Source organism: Brachypodium distachyon, chromosome 2 (assembly GCF_000005505.3).
Source record: "Brachypodium distachyon strain Bd21 chromosome 2, Brachypodium_distachyon_v3.0, whole genome shotgun sequence".
Lineage (NCBI taxonomy): Eukaryota > Viridiplantae > Streptophyta > Magnoliopsida > Poales > Poaceae > Brachypodium > Brachypodium distachyon.
The window spans coordinates 252,825-270,066 of NC_016132.3; the positions used below are offsets into that span (position 1 = coordinate 252,825).

At 47.5% G+C, this 17,242-nt stretch overlaps 5 protein-coding genes across 11 annotated transcripts; 2 read left to right on the forward strand and 3 right to left on the reverse strand.

Moving 5' to 3' along the window:
- Positions 1–19: 19 nt before the first annotated feature.
- LOC100828978 (uncharacterized sugar kinase slr0537) lies at positions 20–4,094 on the reverse strand. The gene is made up of 8 exons (XM_003565172.4): positions 3,812–4,094; positions 1,825–2,088; positions 1,668–1,739; positions 1,537–1,575; positions 1,294–1,401; positions 1,105–1,202; positions 782–893; positions 20–587 (listed from the first exon to the last, which is right to left on the reverse strand). Exons 1-8 carry the CDS (start codon positions 3,959–3,961, stop codon positions 339–341), a joined length of 1,092 nt encoding a protein of 363 aa, XP_003565220.2. The 5' UTR covers positions 3,962–4,094; the 3' UTR covers positions 20–338.
- Positions 4,095–4,219: 125 nt separating this feature from the next.
- On the forward strand, positions 4,220–7,241 carry LOC100829278. 7 transcript variants are annotated; one of them, XM_014898357.2, is made up of 7 exons: positions 4,221–4,494; positions 4,601–4,672; positions 4,861–4,895; positions 5,023–6,499; positions 6,575–6,647; positions 6,729–6,806; positions 7,004–7,241. In XM_014898357.2, exons 2-4 carry the CDS (start codon positions 4,630–4,632, stop codon positions 6,193–6,195), a joined length of 1,251 nt encoding a protein of 416 aa, XP_014753843.1. In that variant the 5' UTR covers positions 4,221–4,494; positions 4,601–4,629; the 3' UTR covers positions 6,196–6,499; positions 6,575–6,647; positions 6,729–6,806; positions 7,004–7,241. The 7 variants fall into 7 exon arrangements, with proteins under 7 accessions (XP_024314386.1, XP_014753843.1, XP_014753842.1 ...); XM_014898356.2 differs by having other exon boundaries at positions 5,023–6,481; XM_024458617.1 differs by having other exon boundaries at positions 5,023–6,647.
- A 2,326-nt stretch (positions 7,242–9,567) lies between these two features.
- On the forward strand, positions 9,568–12,393 carry LOC100838900 (protein RER1B). Its single transcript, XM_003569262.4, has 3 exons — positions 9,568–10,141; positions 11,650–11,830; positions 11,978–12,393. The coding sequence occupies exons 1-3, from the start codon at positions 9,765–9,767 to the stop codon at positions 12,026–12,028; spliced, it is 609 nt and encodes a 202-aa protein (XP_003569310.1). The 5' UTR covers positions 9,568–9,764; the 3' UTR covers positions 12,029–12,393.
- Positions 12,394–13,789: 1,396 nt separating this feature from the next.
- Positions 13,790–15,062, reverse strand: LOC104582454 (ABC transporter F family member 4). The gene has a single exon (XM_010232030.2). It carries the CDS (start codon positions 14,994–14,996, stop codon positions 14,010–14,012), a length of 987 nt encoding a protein of 328 aa, XP_010230332.1. The 5' UTR covers positions 14,997–15,062; the 3' UTR covers positions 13,790–14,009.
- A 281-nt stretch (positions 15,063–15,343) lies between these two features.
- On the reverse strand, positions 15,344–16,946 carry LOC104582455 (formin-like protein 5). Its single transcript, XM_010232031.3, has one exon. It carries the CDS (start codon positions 16,635–16,637, stop codon positions 15,552–15,554), a length of 1,086 nt encoding a protein of 361 aa, XP_010230333.1. The 5' UTR covers positions 16,638–16,946; the 3' UTR covers positions 15,344–15,551.
- Positions 16,947–17,242: the final 296 nt, after the last annotated feature.

Sequence of the window (17,242 nt, forward strand, 5' to 3'; positions counted from 1 at the left end):
TTCTCAAAACAAAAAAACCTGCCAGCTTAATCCTGTTTTTTTATTGCATTTGTGACTATTCTTTTGCAACAGGTTATAAAACAATCAAATCACATGCATGATAGTAGTACTAATAATCCATAGTGGGTTCAATTCAATTCATTCATCCATTCAAGCATGGACAGGTTCAGTGCCCTCCTGAACAAACAATCAATCTGCTTGCCCTTTCCCAAACATATGGGAGATCAATGGGGGCAAAGCACTTGCAATGACCAAAGTCAATCGATGGCTTCTTAACACAAGCTTTCCAGCAGCTTCTTAGGAGCAAGTATGTAACCAAGGCAGGAGGAGTCATTCATTCAGTTCTTGAGCTCCGGGAGCAGCAGCCCGCCGGCGTGCATCTGCTTGTACATCCACTGCCAGTTCTCCGGCCTCACCTCCCCGCCCAGGGCCCTGATCACCGACCCGCCGCTGCACGCCCCAACCTTGCAGCACTCCTCCAGGGGCAGCCCTTTCACCAGCCCGTACAGGAACCCGCTCGCAAACAGGTCCCCCGCGCCTGTGGCGTCCACCGCGTTGCTCTCCCCGATGGCCGGCACCTGGACTACCTGCAATTTTGATCATTTTTGCTCAATTTGACAAGTTGAAAAAACATTCTGGCTCAACTACTGCATGCTAACACGTGTAGGTAACCGTCATGTCTTATTCGTCAGAAGATGTATAGGTTTTGAAATGGAGCAAAGACGTTGCCGGTATTTTAACCCATGTGATTTGCGGTTGCTGCATTGATGCTGGCTCTCACCTGCTTGCCATGCTTAGCAAGGCATCCCTTTGATGCAAGGGTCACCACGGCCCATTTGCAGTACTTGGACAAGAATGCAAGTGCCACCTCTGGATCAAATGTCAGTTCTCCCCTGCGGATACATACACGACAGATGAGCATTGGATTTAAATTTGAACCTCGAATATGAAGAGAGGCGAACAATAAGGGAAAGGAAGACCAGGCACAGTTTGCTCAAGAAAGAAAGAATAAAGAAGAAAAGGAATTTGCTTTGCATTTTCAAATTACCCTTCTATGTTTTTTCCTAGTTACATATAATGATATATGATAGTAGAGAGAATCACCCTATGATCTCCCTAGCTTCATCCTCATTTGCAAAACAAAGGTCAATGTTGCCTGTCTCCAAAAGGGCAATGAGTTGCAACCTATAGTCGCGAACCATCTGCATGAATGAGATAAATCAACAAAACTAACAGATTGTCTTTGCAAATTAACATCAATGAGCAGTGAGCTTGGTAAATCTGCTGACAGACCTCGAAACTAGCCAAATCTAATGATACTGAGAGACCTTCTTGTTTAGCAACCCTGATTGCCTCAATAATCTGTTCCAGATTTTGTTGTGCATATCTCACAACCAGCCACTGCATTACATCAATACCCAATAATGGAAAAGGTATCAAGATTAGACATATATTTGCCAGAATTTGTTATCTGGGACAGCAATATATGTTGGAATGTGTGCACAGAATATAGAGTAAAGAGGAAAAGTAAGATACCTTGGAGCCTTGGAAGTCCTCCTTCACGAACTCATTGGCCTGTCATTTGGAAAATTGTGAATCAATATTACGATCATAACCGAGATAACATTACTATGTAAGAATTAGGACTGTGCCAAACAAAAGGTTACCTGGAGCTTGACTGCACTGGATAGGCACGGGCGCATGGTGCGATTGCCACTGGCATCAACCAAGCATGCACACTATAACAGGTACCCTTTTCAGTCTTGTCCAGTAAGCAGCAAAATAAGGGGAAGAACATAAATTTGGCTTCAGATTTTAGACTACCTGCGCAGTGTGCCCCTTTTTCGTCCTTAATCTGGTGAGGTCTACACCACTAAAGCTCATGTTATTGACAAATAAAAGACCCTGGTCATCATCTCCACGAGCTCCAATTATTCCAGTCGATATCCCAAATCCCGCTGAGAGTCCCCGGATTGTATTTGCAACACTACCACCGGCCATAGTTCTTACTGGAGAGAGGTCGTCACGGGAAGGGAGGATGAGGGCATTCACTTCAGTCAGGATATGATTTAACTCCTCAAAAGAGACCTGTGAAGTAATAAAATAATTGTCAAATAAAGTCGCAACATAACCAAATGACGTAAGGTCCACCCATTTAGTACAGCCAGATACGATTATATTTTGCCAAACATTATTAAGCACAGTGAATCAAGGAACCATAATAAGAAAGTAATGTATTACATGAGTTCTAGAGGGAGAAGAAATGGATCAACCAATTAAGAGCCAAGGCCCAAGAGTGAAAGAATGTTGACTACAAATACTATATCTTCAGTTTCCATTGATAAGTGATAATTTTTCCTCATAACTGTTTTTCATGTGCATGTACTTTTGCTTTGGGGAATACTCGTACAAGAAGTCTGCAAACGGGAATACTTGTACTAAAACTGTAAAACAAGAAGGAAATTGACAAGGATTCTTTTTTCGCTGGGTAAGCAAGCTGAAACCTCTGTCCTCATTAAAATATGAGATAGATACTACTCTCATCAACTGAAATCTCCCGGGTATCATGTTACAAGCACATAACTCAAAGGAGCGAAAGCAAATAATTTAGGGAAAATACTGACACCAAGTTGTAACATGCAGACAAAGATGGAATCTGACAGTCACGAAATCCCGATCTCCTTTAATACACAAGCATCATATTCTTCTAGAGTCAGACTCAGTAACTGCCCTATAAAAGGTACCGAGTCTGCTTCATCATAAAATAATGCATTAAGGTCATTAAAGTACAGATGTTCCTTTTTTTTTTTCCTGAACCTCTGTCCCGCGTTCATATGGAGATGCGGTTGAAAGATGACAATGGCATGATAACTGCTGCATCTAATGAGACATTGAGTCTGCAAACGGAAAGTCAAGAACCAGGGTGGCGGGTGATAGTGACAAGGACCAATCAGTACAGAACGTTTACCAATTCTGCCTGCCTAAATGATTAGCATAGCTGATGGACCAATCAACTTGTGTGACAGAAAGCCTAGGTTGACAGTTCGGCAAGTGTGCAGGCCAAACCATCGACCAAACCTATTATCACGTTTTTTTATTATAAAATACTCCCTCCGATCCAAAATTCTTGTAACGACAACAATTTAGGATCGGAGGGAGTAGCAGAGTATAACAGCATGTAGCTCTGCACCTAGCCAAAGTTGCTAGTAGTGTTTTTCTTACTTTCACTTTTTTTTCAAACTTAAATTCAAATGCAGGGAAGGGTACAGTAGTACGGGAACACAGAAACACCTGATGTTTATGACATTTGGGGTAATCACAAACAGGAATGCGAGAATATTTTTCTGGAAAAGGCCACGAATTTGTAGGCAGGGCAGGAGTTCAGCGAGCCAGGAGCATAGGCTTTCTCTGGAGTATACAAAAAGGGGGATTCGTTCCGCCGCAAGCAATTTACTGGTATTCGAGGGAAAAGGGGAACCTAGATATCACATGGCCGACAACTTGGGGGGAGGAAAAACCATGTGTTTTCTTAATAAAAGAGAAACCATGTGTGCCTGCCTCGGTCACCTACACGGCGGACGAAATCCAAGCGAAATTCCCAAGGCTTTTGGCAGTTCGTTCGTCGTGGGAACAAAAGCAGGGCGGTTTACTGATCCACCAACGGCCGGGCTCAATGAGTGCGTGCAGGCGAAACGGGGTGGTGGAGCAGTTATGCGCATGTCCTGGGTAGAACAGGAGGAGGGAATCTGACGGACCTCGGGCAGACAGCAAGGGTCGACGAATTATGGTGTGTGGGAGGGAGGAAAGGGACCTGCTGCGAGCCGCCGCGGTCGCCGGGGACGCGGTCGAGGAGGGACCAGTCGACGTGCGCCACGTGGTCGATCAGCGCCGACAGCTGCAGCCCCACCACCACCGGCGGGGGCGAGGAGGGCGCCTGCTGCTGCTCTGCCTCGGCGCCCATGGCTGCAGGGCTCCCCCTCCTCCTCCCTCCACGCCGGCCTCCGCGTGCGGCGGACAGGTCGGAACAAGGGTCGTCGCTCGCCGGCGGAAGCTTGTGCGGCGCGGCGGGGGGCGGGAGGGGGTTTCGTGGAACCTCCGGGGAGGCTGTGTTTATTTATAGATAGATGCAGGAGAAGCAGAGAAGACAAAGGACTTTGGGGGAGGAGCAGCAGCAGCCATGAGATAAGAAACGGACGGCATCCGAGAGGGCTAAGTCACAGCCTGACGTCCGCTTCGTCAAGTTAGACCTATCGTTTGGGTCCCACAACTCAGTGACTGCGAAGCCACTGACGTGCGGGCTCCACACGTCAGAGCCCCTTCAAAGCCCGGGTTCTATTCTATTCCCCCCCGCAACCCTGCGGCGGCGGCGCCGCTCACCCCCCCGCCGGAACCTGAGCTCCCAGGAGAGGCGATGGATGGTTTCTCTTCCAAGGATGCGGACAAGCTGAGCTCGCTTCTTCCGCGAGAGGAAAGCCTCGTCGAGAAGAAGCGGCGGTCTGTCCCTCAGTCCCTGTGCTTGCTCTCTTCTCCTATCTATGTGCTTGCGTGCCCTAATCTCTCACTGCAAACGTTCTTGTTATTCGTCTGCTTATGCGTGCAGATGGCTGGCCTCATCGGGTTCTGAATTAGATGTTCCCCGTAGATCCAAGCAACCAAAGTTTCTCAAAGCTGTGTGAGTATTCATCTATCTTTGCCAGTTCACTCTCTTAAGGCTGAGCATGGGGGCTGAGGCAGGCCTGGGATCTTGTATGATGTAAATGCGCCGCAAACTAGCATCTTTTGATTCTTCTGTTTCTGCTCTGTAAGGTTGCTTTAGCCATTGATACTTTACTAACCCTCTACAGATTCAATGTCCTGCAGCTACTTGGCTGAATCGGATGCCCAGGGCTGTTGAAGTAAGTTGTTTCTGCTTTCAAGACCTACAGCTTACAGTTTTTCAGTTTCAACACGTATCCCCCCTTGTGTTGTTTCAGTTAGTAGGCCTGTAGCATAAACATGATAATCGATAATTGTGTGTTCCAGGTGTCTAGCGAGGGAGTAAGATTCTACGTCGAAAGAAGTTTCGGTCTGCAGAGCAATTGCTACAAGCACCACGTAGTTAAGGACGGCCGTGATCTTTTTAAGTTACAGAAACAGAAAGATGGCTCTCTCTGTCCAGAAAGCTTTAAGATCTTGCACTGCACAATCCAAAAATTAAGCAACGAAGCGCTTGATTTAGTGGCTAAGATTGTGACACATGATGGCACTAATTGCAGGAAATTCAGGCCAGTCTTGCTAAAGATTGTGAAGGACCACCTCCCGAAATACTTGGCCAAGTTGGATGGCGAAAATAGCAAGGTTCCGTTGTCTCAAATTTTAACAAATCCATGCATCTGTCAGTCCAGTTCCATCAGCATTGCAACACCTATTTCACCAATGCTTCTGTCATCTATGAACCAAGCTTTAATTAGGCTGGATGAGATTTCCCACCAAGCTGTTGTTGCAATGAATAGAAAGCTCAGGGAACGATTGTGTGTTCCAAAGTTCTCGATGACAGATCATGGAGCTTCCCATAATGGCTATCGAACTAACACAAAAGGTCGTATTGTTGACTTGGTGTGGAGAAGGTGTCTAAGCATGACACAAAAGCTGCATGAAGGCAAGGATCTGCCAAATAGAGTCGCAAAAGCATTGTCAGTAATGAACTTAGATCGGAAACTAACACTAAGGAGTATGGATATTTCACAGACTGGGTTCTTTCCCTTCGCATGTGAAACTGTGCTGTTGCAGAATAATATCCTGAATGCTCTGTGGTCACTTCCAGAAATCCATACTGATAATCTGAAGTTGCTGCGTCCCATTCTGAGTCAAAGCTCCAAGGTTAAGATGACATCATTCCGAGGAGCTGTGAGGAGGTACTTGAAAGACTGTTTGTTTGAATGTGATGATTGTAGTTTACCGATTGAGGCGGAACGACCCATTTCTTTCATAGATCAAATGTCTCCTAAACATCAGCAGGCTATTCTCGCAGAAGAGAGAAAGGAAGTGGAAGTAGATGCTGTCCTGGATTTAAGCAGTTGCCTCAGATCTTTGGCACGTGGTGCCACAGAAGAACGCCTGAGTGATGATGAAGTCAGCTTAGAGGTTGGCGGTTGCAGCAAAGATAATGATTTTGTACTCGCCGATAGCAACTACTTCGATATCCGTTCTCAGTAGCATATGGATGAGGTCTGCTCAAATTTTGTCATCAACACTGCTGGTGCTGGACATTATGGAGGCAGTGAAGTTGCCTGTAGTACCAAGGATCCTAGATCGAAAAAGGACGATGTGAAGAAGGCTGGATGTGCTGAAGATCATCTATATGCAGCATGCGATGACACTGCAATTGTGGCAGACAAACTTATTGGGCAAATTCTGAATTACATGCTGATTGAGGATAAGGCGGTTGATGAACTTACTAGAAGTTATCTTGGAGGAGGTTCTATTTCTCAAAATCCTCAAGGTGCATTGTGAACCATCGGTAAAGGTTTTCTATGTTTTTGGGTTTCCAGTGTACAATGCCATTGTATGATAACAAAATGTTTCTTTGCCATAGTTGTTGTAGCGAAGAACCAAAAAGGCATTGTGTTGCATTCTATCCAGAGTGTCTTACCTAATCTGGCAGAAAGGTTTTCCAGTTTGCTCCATTGTTTCCCTTCCTCCATTTTGCACATGAATGGTCTAATACTATGTTGCCGTGTGGGGTGTAGCTCCTTGGAGAAGATTAGGAGGACAATGGATGGTGCTGACAAGTGAGGAGATCTGCTAGGTGCTAGCATTGTCTTGAGGTAGCTAAGCATACTGCTTTCAGGAATATTCCTTGTATCTAGATCAATAAAGTTGCAAAGATAGAATGCGCAATGTCCAGCTGATTATGAGTTTGTACACTCATCTTGTTTTTCTAAACTGTGTTTGACCCTTTATGCTGCATGGGTTCTGCATCAGTATCAGGTTACTAACAGCGTGATCATTGTGCATTCTCCAGGTGATGGGAACGACTGCTGCAGTTCTCTCTGAGTTTGCCGCATCGCATCAAAATGTCGTCGGCGCTGTTTATATGTTATCTGAAATAACATGTTGATTGTGTGCCTTGGTCTAGACAAGTTTCTGATGAAACTTGAATACCTGAGTCCAGAAATTCTAACTTCCCCTACTAGTAATATTTCAATTTCGCGGTACCTTGTGTTGCTGATCTATTTATACAACCAGCTTAGTCGTCATCACCACCTTTTTGTGCCTGGGGTGGTGTCGCGACCCAGCCTGGGACGACCTGGTGAGCTATTTTGCTTTGGCGAGTAACACGATTTTGCAAGTGCCTCAGCTGTTGCTTTCTCTAACCCACTGTCTATGATTCTAAGAATTTCTTCCGGCGTCTTTTGTTGTTGTCCTCGTCTCGCCACTGGATCCAAGAGAAAAAAAAATCAAGCACTATACAAAAGTCACCATTTTTATATGGTTACGTGTATACTGCGTAGTAATTAGTAAAAGTTGACGAGAGCGCTTGGTGTGAAGTTTCCCGGGGATTGTTTCCAACGCGTGTTGTAGCTGAAAATCTCTGTGTTGGCCGTTGACGTGAGCCAGGCATAAGTCCATGGATCGTACGTACTAGTATCAGCTATGCCTATGGCTAGTTTAAGGCAGCACGATTGGGAGTTTCTGAGCAGCTTCCAAATCAAAATCGACCTTTTTTTTATTCCGTTTTAGAGGAAAGTTTTGGTCATGAAATTCTTTGTTTTTGGACTGGTGTGGTTAAAAAAATGCTCCGGACGCCATTTGGTTTCGTGATCCATGTCAGCATCTCACTAGGCATCTACGGGAGGTCATGAAGGAAGCCGGCAGTCGAAAAGAAGCATGATAAGCGTTAGCGGAGGAAATGGGGGAGGAAAAGGGAACGTGTTTACATGTACTCCCTCCCTCGGTTCCATATTCAGTGCAGACGCTTTTTAGATGTTGATACATGTATGTTTGGACAAATTTGAGTCATTTTGGTATGAGACGGAGGGAGTACCTGCGTGCGCTGATGACACTGTCAGCAGCATTAGCGATCCAAAACATGTGTTCATGCCGAAAAGAGGCAAAATAAGGAGAAAAGAAAAGGAGTAGGGTCTCTATTGCGTTGCGAGAGGGGGCCCTGGGAAGAAGTGCAATTAGCGTTGGCAGAAGAAGACAGGGATGGAGAGAATCTGATTGGGATCCATCCAATGGTGGGACGACACACCATAGATAAGCTAGGCTAGATACCCCAGGCAGCTGCTGCACATGGCTGTTTGCAAGACGGTGACACCCTACCCCGTGTGCCTAGGCCGCATAGACCACCAGAAATACAATATCACCAGCAGGCTGCAGCCAATGTGGGTCTGTCCTGGGCTAGCTATCTGCAGGCAGTTGGTTTCTAGTGTACCGCACCATGTTTCGGTGGTTTAATTTACAAATGGCCGGCAGATTCAACGGAGTTTATGTTATATATGTAGAGTCTGTAAGTGTTAATTTCCGGAGTACCATTTTCAGATATTCGATCGAATTAAAGTGTTTTTTTTCTTCCAGAAGCTGGAATTCGCGTCGTCTCTTGACGCATCCTAAACGGCAGGGGGGCTTGTTTCTTGAGAGAAGGTGAGCGAGTGAGTGCAAAAGGACACACATTACCGGCCGGCGTTTGGAATCATCATCGTCATGCAGCAAGCAGCAATCGAATCATTCATGGGGCCGGCCGGCCAGTCTATCTGCTGCTGCCGCTGATTGCTGACAATTTGCACGGAACATACACATAGAAAAACCCATCGGCCACGTGCAAATTGTACGGCCAATCATTTCTCCGCCGAAAGACAAGAAAAATAAAAGAGCCAAGATAAAGTGCTGCGTCACTCACTCACTCATGGTGTGATCTTCTAGTAGTATTTTCTTGCCTTTTTTACTTCCTTCTCTTGTATTGCGCGCAGCACTGGGCTGCTAGTTTGTGTTGCGCCTTCAGAGCGGGCCGACTGATTTCGTCCTTGCGGCCTTGGTTAGGTTAAGCCTGTCGGGCCGGGACCGAACGGGCTTCTTCTACAGCCATCCAATCCTAACTGGGCCGGCCAGACGAGCCACAGCGCTAGAACGCAGAGACGGCGTCTAAATGCAAGCAAAACCTTGGATCGGCTCGCTGGAAACATTCTCATGGCCGAAAGCCTTGCGCAACCGTGTCGTTAATGAGACGGCAATTCATGACTGTCTTGGTTCTAAAACACAGACGTATTTCATTTTCGTTTTCTGCCCTAATCAACTTGTAACTTATGTGACACAATCCTAACCATAACCGAATCCTTTGGAATACAAATATATTGTAAAATTCTAGCATGTCACGAGGAATGTATTATCATCAATGGACTAATTAATTGTTGCTCAAAAGACAAATCGTGCTAGAGACAGAATCCAAAACAACCCAAACAAAGACCCTATTAATTTTTTTTTTGTCAAAGTCACCACCAAAAATATGGCAAGCAAAAAAGAAAAAGGAAAAATCGGCCATCTTACATACACGAAACACGAGGAGGAGATCTTAACCCAAACAAAACCCAGATAAGCAGGCGTCGTGCAGAGAGAATCGCTACCACTAGCAACGGGTATATGCCCCCGGAAGCCGGAACCAAACCCAACCACGGTGGATTTGGATTGGAACGGAACCCTCTCCGAAGAGCAGCAGCACACGAGCCTTCCTCAATCAATCCCCAGCTAGGCTAGGGTTTCCTTCCTTCCACCCTGCTCCTCCCATGGACTCCGGCGGCGACTCCGGGGGCGGGGGCGGAGGAGGCGGAGCGGCGGCGGCGGCGGCGGCCAAGTGGCGGAGCGACGCGTCGCGGGCGTTCCAGTACTACCTGGACCGGTCGACCCCGCACGCGACGGGCCGGTGGGTGGGCACGCTCGCCGCGGCGGCGATCTACGCGCTCAGGGTCTACATGGTCCACGGCTTCTACATCGTCAGCTACGGCCTCGGGATCTACCTCCTCAACCTCCTCATCGGCTTCCTCTCCCCCATGGTCGACCCGGAGCTCGACCCCTCCGCCGCCGCCGACGGGCCCGCGCTACCCACCCGCGGCTCCGACGAGTTCAAGCCATTCATACGCCGCCTCCCCGAGTTCAAGTTCTGGTACCGTCCTTCCCCTCAACCCAACCCAACTCTTCCAGATCTCTCGCCGGATCTCCCAGATCTGTCTACTTCACTTCCATGCAGCGGCCGCGATCTCTCCCTAGTTCAGCCTCGCCTCGTCCAGATCGCCCCCGCGATCCTCAGCTCACGGGTCAGATCAGTTCGGCGAAAGCGAAATCTCTCCATGTCACCCGTGGCCTGATTTGATACTGCTAGTATTATTAGTCAACTACGTCATATCTCTATCTCGTAAATAAACGATCATATTTGCTTTTTTTTACATTTGTCAGCAAACCGTGGCATGTAACGAATCAAATTTTAGAGAGCTAGGCGCCTACTCGATTCATCCTGGTCTTATTGATCACGCCGAGAGTTCAGCTTCACATTGCTGCTATAGTACCCACAAATTTGTGGTCTTTTTGAACTTCATATATTTGGGGGCTCGGTTGCTACCCTTGCCATGGTCATTTATTTTCAAGTTTGGCTGCGAATGTTAGTTAGTCACAAGTTTCTTGTCAATAAGATTTAACTACTAGCTGCTAGTATCTTAATGGCTGTTCATCTATGGTGTGCACACCTTGTTATGTTCGCTGTCACTGTTTTACGGTAGCTCGAGTCGCAAGGAAATGCAAACATTGCGTGGGGTAATGTTCGTGTAATGTAATTGTTGCGCTGTAAGAACCCGGGTCTAAATTTTGCATGCCCATGTTCCTAAGCTACTGTGGAAAATTTGTGCAGATGAAAACATTGACACAAGGGAAATAGGAACATAGCTCCCTTGTCTGCGGTTGTCTGTTCCCTGCTTCCATTGCAAAAGCAAACCAACTTGAGTGTGGTCCTACCCCAAACAGATCTCCAACAGATCATTGTACTCATTATAGGACTTTATATTTCTTTGGAATTATCCACCAGCAACCCAGCAGAGTCTTGAATCCTGCCAACTAGTGTCTCTGCCTCCTTGACTGCAGTTGAGTTATGTACCTAAATAAACCACTGAACATATACCCTCGTATATTTGGTGTTAGGACAAAATGATGTGTGCTTATTTTGTTTAGGAAAAAAAATATTTTTGGTAATGTCTAACTGAATTAATTTAAGTCAATGGAATTTACAGTAGTGTTTTAGTAAGAGCACCCAATGATTCTTTGAGCTCATCATTGGTAGTCCATCAGACAGGTGGCATTCTTGAAGTTTACATGTTTTATGACGATATAATTTGAGTACTTCTATTTTGTTTCCATGAAACTGGTGTTAGCTCTTATCTTTCTTACAGAAAACCTGAAACTTCTTTTGGTAGCACGTATATTTAGGTACGGCACAGACGGTGGTTCTAAGTTAAGTATGTAATGCTTCTGTGGATTTAGATTCGCCGCAGAACACCGCATCAAAATACATGCTCATTTGTATGATGTTATGAGCCACTTCCTTTTTTAAAATTATTATATCTAAAAATTGGGCTTGTTATTTTTAACCGGTATATCCATAATATTCATCTGCTTATGTTTCAGGTACGCAATCACAAAAGCTTTTGTTGTAGCTTTCGTGATGACTTTTTTCTCTGTATTCGATGTTCCGGTCTTCTGGCCTATACTTCTCTGCTACTGGATCGTCCTCTTCGTCCTGACAATGAAGCGCCAGATTCTGCATATGGTCAAGTACAAATATGTACCTTTCAATATCGGGAAGCAGGTTAGTGTTTGGTGTTAAATTTGTCAAGTTTTGTTTGTCCTTTGCTTGGACATATGCTTTAAGATCATTTATGCTTCCCATATCTTGTTTCTGTTTGTCATCAAATGCCATTTCATTCATGATAATCTGTTTCGATTATTTTGCCAGAAATATGGCGGGAAGAAGGGTGGCGCAAGCAGCAGTTCTTCAAAAGACTGATTCCCAGCCTACCCTGGTGGGAAGAATGGAAGAGCGAGAAGATACAGTTGATGCTATTCCATGTGCTTAATACCAAGTGTAATACTCCATTCATATCTAGGGTTAGGAGGATGTTCAGTTATGTTTCTGACATGGGTTCACGGTTTAATTTGATATTCGTGTTAGAGTGCTTCCTTCTGTCCGTGTATAGCGTGATTCTTTTATCTGACAGACGTTCGGTTGCTCGAAATGTTGCAGCAATAAGGGATGCCGCAAAAATTCTTGGTCCTGCTCCTGGACTGGACGTGTTGTTTATGTATCATGACCAATCTTTTACCTGCTGAGCCAGTATGTGGAGCCACTAAATATAGGGAATCCCCTAAATATATTGACGACGGCAGCTCCAGTTTATCATAGTTTGAACCATTGGCTCATCTCATCAGAGGGACTAGGGAATATAAAGATCGTTTTTAGCAGCGAATGTGAGTCTCATTGTAGTGTGTTGGTCCATCTTTCTCGGTGGAAGAGTTGATACTGAGTTACTGACATTGAATATTCCAGTATGGTTGCTGCGTCACAGTAATTGATACCGCGCTAAACAGCTTCTCTTTCCTAACACGTTTGAAAATCTTAGTATTGTTGCTGTGCCACAACGAAAAACCTTAGAATTTTCAGGATGGATTTGGTCTGTGCTTACCAAAGATTGGCCGCTTTGTATCTGTTCTCCTGGGCATTAGATACCATACAGAGAATCTCTATGTTAAATTCTGTCGAGCAAACCGAATAAATAATGGCTGCAGTTTGAAAAACATATTGGATCGGTCTTGAAAAACAACCTTGAAACACAATCAGGTATAACTTTCATTCTGAATATGAATTTGTTAACTTCTCAACGGAAAGCCCAGCAACTTTTTTTAGGAAATCAGGGTTCTTCCTGGTGAATTTCACAGCAACATGGAGAGAAGGCGGTGAAGTTCACCCATGACGAATATCAACAGCACGAGGGACAGCAATTTGTTCAGTGGGAAAGATGAGTGGTCAGATTCAGAAGTATGAAGTTGGAATTACAGATGCCATGTCTGAGTGTATGATGCTATTAATGGATCTACCTTTGGTTAACTCATCAAAAATATGAAGCTGTAACTACAGGTGCTATTGTGTCCTCTTCCACCACAAACACCGCTGCAGACATCAAGAATCATACAGGATCAATGCAGGTTGTACGCTCATATAACGACGGATCGCCTAGTAGCTGGAGAAGGATGTGTCCTTGCTTTTTGTGTTCCCATCACCTAAGACGGCTATCCTGTCGGACAAAGGACCAGCATCTATGGTTGTAACATCTAGGTTTCGGCGAATTCGTTGCAGCAGCTTAAGTGTGAGGTATCCCTTACACTTTGATCATACAGCCAAAGCCGACTTTACTAGTGTACAATGAGGCCCCTGGATTCGCGCTGTATGTCAGAACCGAACTCAGATAGCAGGAGCATCTGTACAACAACTCAGATTGCAGCTATCATCAAATAAGAAGGCAAAGTTGGAAATCTAACCTTGACACTGCCCGGTGCCTGCTGTGCCAATTCTCGTCTGCCCGGTGAGAACCAAAGCCAGCACCTTGCTGGCTTTAACTAGTCTCCCATGATCAAAACAAATATATCCCCTCCACTTGGACATGTTCTGCATTCCTAGTATTCTACACAGTTTTCAACTTTTCATAAGGGCTGATCTAAACTTATAACCCATATGAATAACCATACAATCTGAAGCATCAGAACTCTGAAGGGACAATAAAAATGTAAATCTCATTCCAACAGTGGCATGGCATTTGATATGGATGTCACAAAAAATGTAAGTTTGGAGTATACAAGAGTGGTCAAAATACCCCAAACTCAGTTGTACAATAAAACCCAAAATACAACAGCAGATTCAACCTCAACGTACCAATCTTCAGAAAGCCTGATACGTTTTCAATCAGCATGGATTCTCCTAAGCCTAATCTCGATTACTTCCGCTGCTTCTTTTTGGTATGCTCTACTAGCTCTTTCTCGTTACCATCGTCGCCATCTCGCTCCCTCTTCTTTTTCCTCTTCTTTTCACTACCCAAATCACCATTCATAACAATTTCTTTCTTCTCTTCGTCGTCTTCTGCATGCTTCCTTTTCTTTCTTTTCTTCTCCTGGCTAGCCACTCCATGTTCAGCCAGGTCACCGTGAAATATTTGTTGCTCCGCCTCCTTCGCATCCATCACCTCCTCTTCCTCCTGCTTCACGTGCCTTTTCTTCTTCTTGGCCTTCTTCTCACTTCCGACTCCTCCTTCCGACACCAAACCATGCAAGACATCATCAAGGGCCTTCCTGCTCTCCTCCGCATTCACACCCCCTGATTCATCTTCCACTTTCACACGCTTCTCCTTCTTCTTCTCCTTCCTCGCCCTCTTTTCATCGTCGCCTCCTTCCGACACCAAACCTTGCGAGCCATCAAAAAGGGCCTTCCTGTTCACCTCCTGATTAACATCCCCTGATACATCTTCCTCTTTCACACGTATCTCTTTCCTCTCCTTCTTCTTCCTCTTCTCACTGCCAGGGCTTTGCAAACCTCTGTTAGCAGCAGCAGCAGCAGCAGCAGAGATTTCTGGTTCATCAACCTCCCCTAGCTTCTGACCCTTCATCTCCTCATCCTCTCTCGACCCCTTCCTCATACCGCTCTTCCTCTCACCGGCGGTTGCGGAGGCTCCCTGCTTCCTCTCGCTAGCCTCGCCGCCGCCGCCGCCCTCATGAGCGCCATCGGCGACGTCGCCTTGTGGCCTGCGGAGGCCGCGGCGGAAGATGTGGAGTTCGTTGGCGGCCTCGGCGACGGTGCGGAGGTAGGTGGCGGCGTCGGAGGAAGGGAGGTTGGTCGCGTTGAGTTCGGTGAAAACGGCGATGGCGCGCGTGGCCTTGGCGAGCGAACAGGGCGTGGAGGAGTGCACGGCGCCGGCGATCGCCCTCATCGCGGCCGCCGGGAAGCCTACTCGGGGGGGAAGTTGGTGAGTGAGTTCGAGGGTTAGGGTTTTAGGCGCAAGAAGGGGAATTTTTACTCCGGTTTCCGGGGCCATATCGCCGGCTGGGCCGACTTGGTCCATCTAGACGGCCCAAATACTAGAAGCAAGGCAGGGCCCAAGAACAAATTTAATGAAAAAAGGCGTGGGTGCACTGCAAACTCTATCTATGAACCAGAATCGAATATCTGAAACTTTTGGAGAAGGAGATGTAATTCAGATGCACTTCAATAATTCAGCCACCATTTGTAGTTGACCACGGATTCTCAGTAGGAAAAAAAAACATGTCATTGAAAACGTTGACGCGAACTCTATCTATCATGATCCATGAACGAGAATCTCGAAAATGTCTGAAATTTTTGGAGAAGTTTCTGCATGGATTGTTGATGACCTTGCTCTTATTTGCATATATGTAATGTATACATCATTGCTGGCTCATATCGATCATGTACACGGCGCCACGTTCCTGGCATGCCATGACAATGGCGAAATAGTTTACATGCGCTCTCATTTCTTCGCGGCGGCGGCGGAAGCAGAAGCAGGCTTGTCGGCGGCGGCGGCGTGGCGCTGCTTGTCCTTGGAGGTGGACTTGGCGGAGAGCTTGAGGTGCACGCCGGGGTCGCCGCCGTTGCACGAGCTCTGCAGCACCAGCGAGTTGTTGATCAGCTGCACGTTGCTGTTCACCAGCGCCGCCTGCTTCCCTTTGCCGGCCGCTCTCGCCGCCTTCCCGCCGTCGAGCCTGTGGCCGTGGCCGTCCTTGCCCTTGCCATCGGCGCCCTGCACCTTCATGGACGCGCCCTTGTTCTCGCCGGCCAGCGTGATCACGCTCGTCGTGGATCCATGCCCGTGGCCGGAGCCGGAGGAGGCGGCGGAAGCGGCGCCGGTGCTGGCCTTGCTCACCATGTCGGCCACTCCCGCCTTGATCTCCTTGTGCAGCAGCTTCCCGTGCTCCGCCGCCTTGCTCTCCTTGTGCTTCGAGTCGCCGTCCTCGCCGCCATGGCCATGGTGCTTCTTCTCCTTGTCCTTGTCTTTCTCTTTGCTCTTGCTCTCGTCCTTCTTCTCCTTGTCCTTGTCTTTGCTCTTGCTCTCATCTTTCTTCTCCTTCTCCTTCTTCTCGTGCGCTTTGTCTCCGGCGCCCTTGTGTTCCTTGAGCTCGGCCTGCGGCGGCAGGACGGTCTTCTCCGGCGGGAGGACGACGCCGACGTCCTTCTGCACGGGAGGAGGAGGAGGAGCCGCGGAGAGCGCGACCGGCTCGGTCGGCGTGGCCGTACCGGGGTTGGGAGACGGCGGCGGCACGGCTAGCAGCGGCGCTCTGACGGGCGCGAGCGGCGAGGGCCGGGACGACGACGAGCGGGGCACCTGAGGAGGAGAAGGAGGAGCGGCGACGCCTCTTGGGGATGGTGGACGCTGGTGGTGGGGAGACGGCGGCGGGCGGCGTGGCGGGGACGGAGCGGCGGGCGGGGACGGCGGGGAGACGCGCCTGGAGATCTGCGGGCGGACGGCGGGGGGGCGTGACGTCCGGGACGGCGGCGACTGCGGGCCTCCGCTCCAGTACGGGAACCAGTACCTCGGCGGCGGGTCGCCGTCCGCCATGGCCGGCTTTCGAGCTGTAGGAGTTCGATCGAGCGCGATCCTCGAATGCCACGGAGAAGCTGAAATCAACAGCCCGGCTCTATCAAAATCGACGGGGATTTATCTGTATCTGGAGCTGATTTACAGAGCCATTGGGACGCTCTCTGGATTTTATAAGCCGCGGAGGCGATCATCGAGCGGCATGGCATCCGGTTCTGCGTGCACTCTTGGTTTGAGTTTGACATGGCGACTGCATTTGGAATCATTTAGCTTTGCTTTGCTCTGCTCCATGATTCCGTTCATTCCTTGCTCCTGTCCTGTCTCACGGGCTTGCCCTTTGTGCTTTGCTTCTGCGGCCGGGGATCGTTGCTTCTGGCCCCTTCCGGTGGAGGAGAAGGAGGACACGAAGATGGAATGCACGATGATAAAAAAGGCTGATGGGGATTGGCATCTCGAGCGCTTTATTCTGAATCTGTAGTAACATCTTCGCAAATGTATTTCTTGCTGGTTATAAAAGTCTACCCGCAACTCTGAATTGGTTTATTGAATCTAATATACATATCGGTGATATATTGCTCCCTCCGTCTAATAATCCTCGTCGTTGTTTTAGTACAAATTTGAACTAA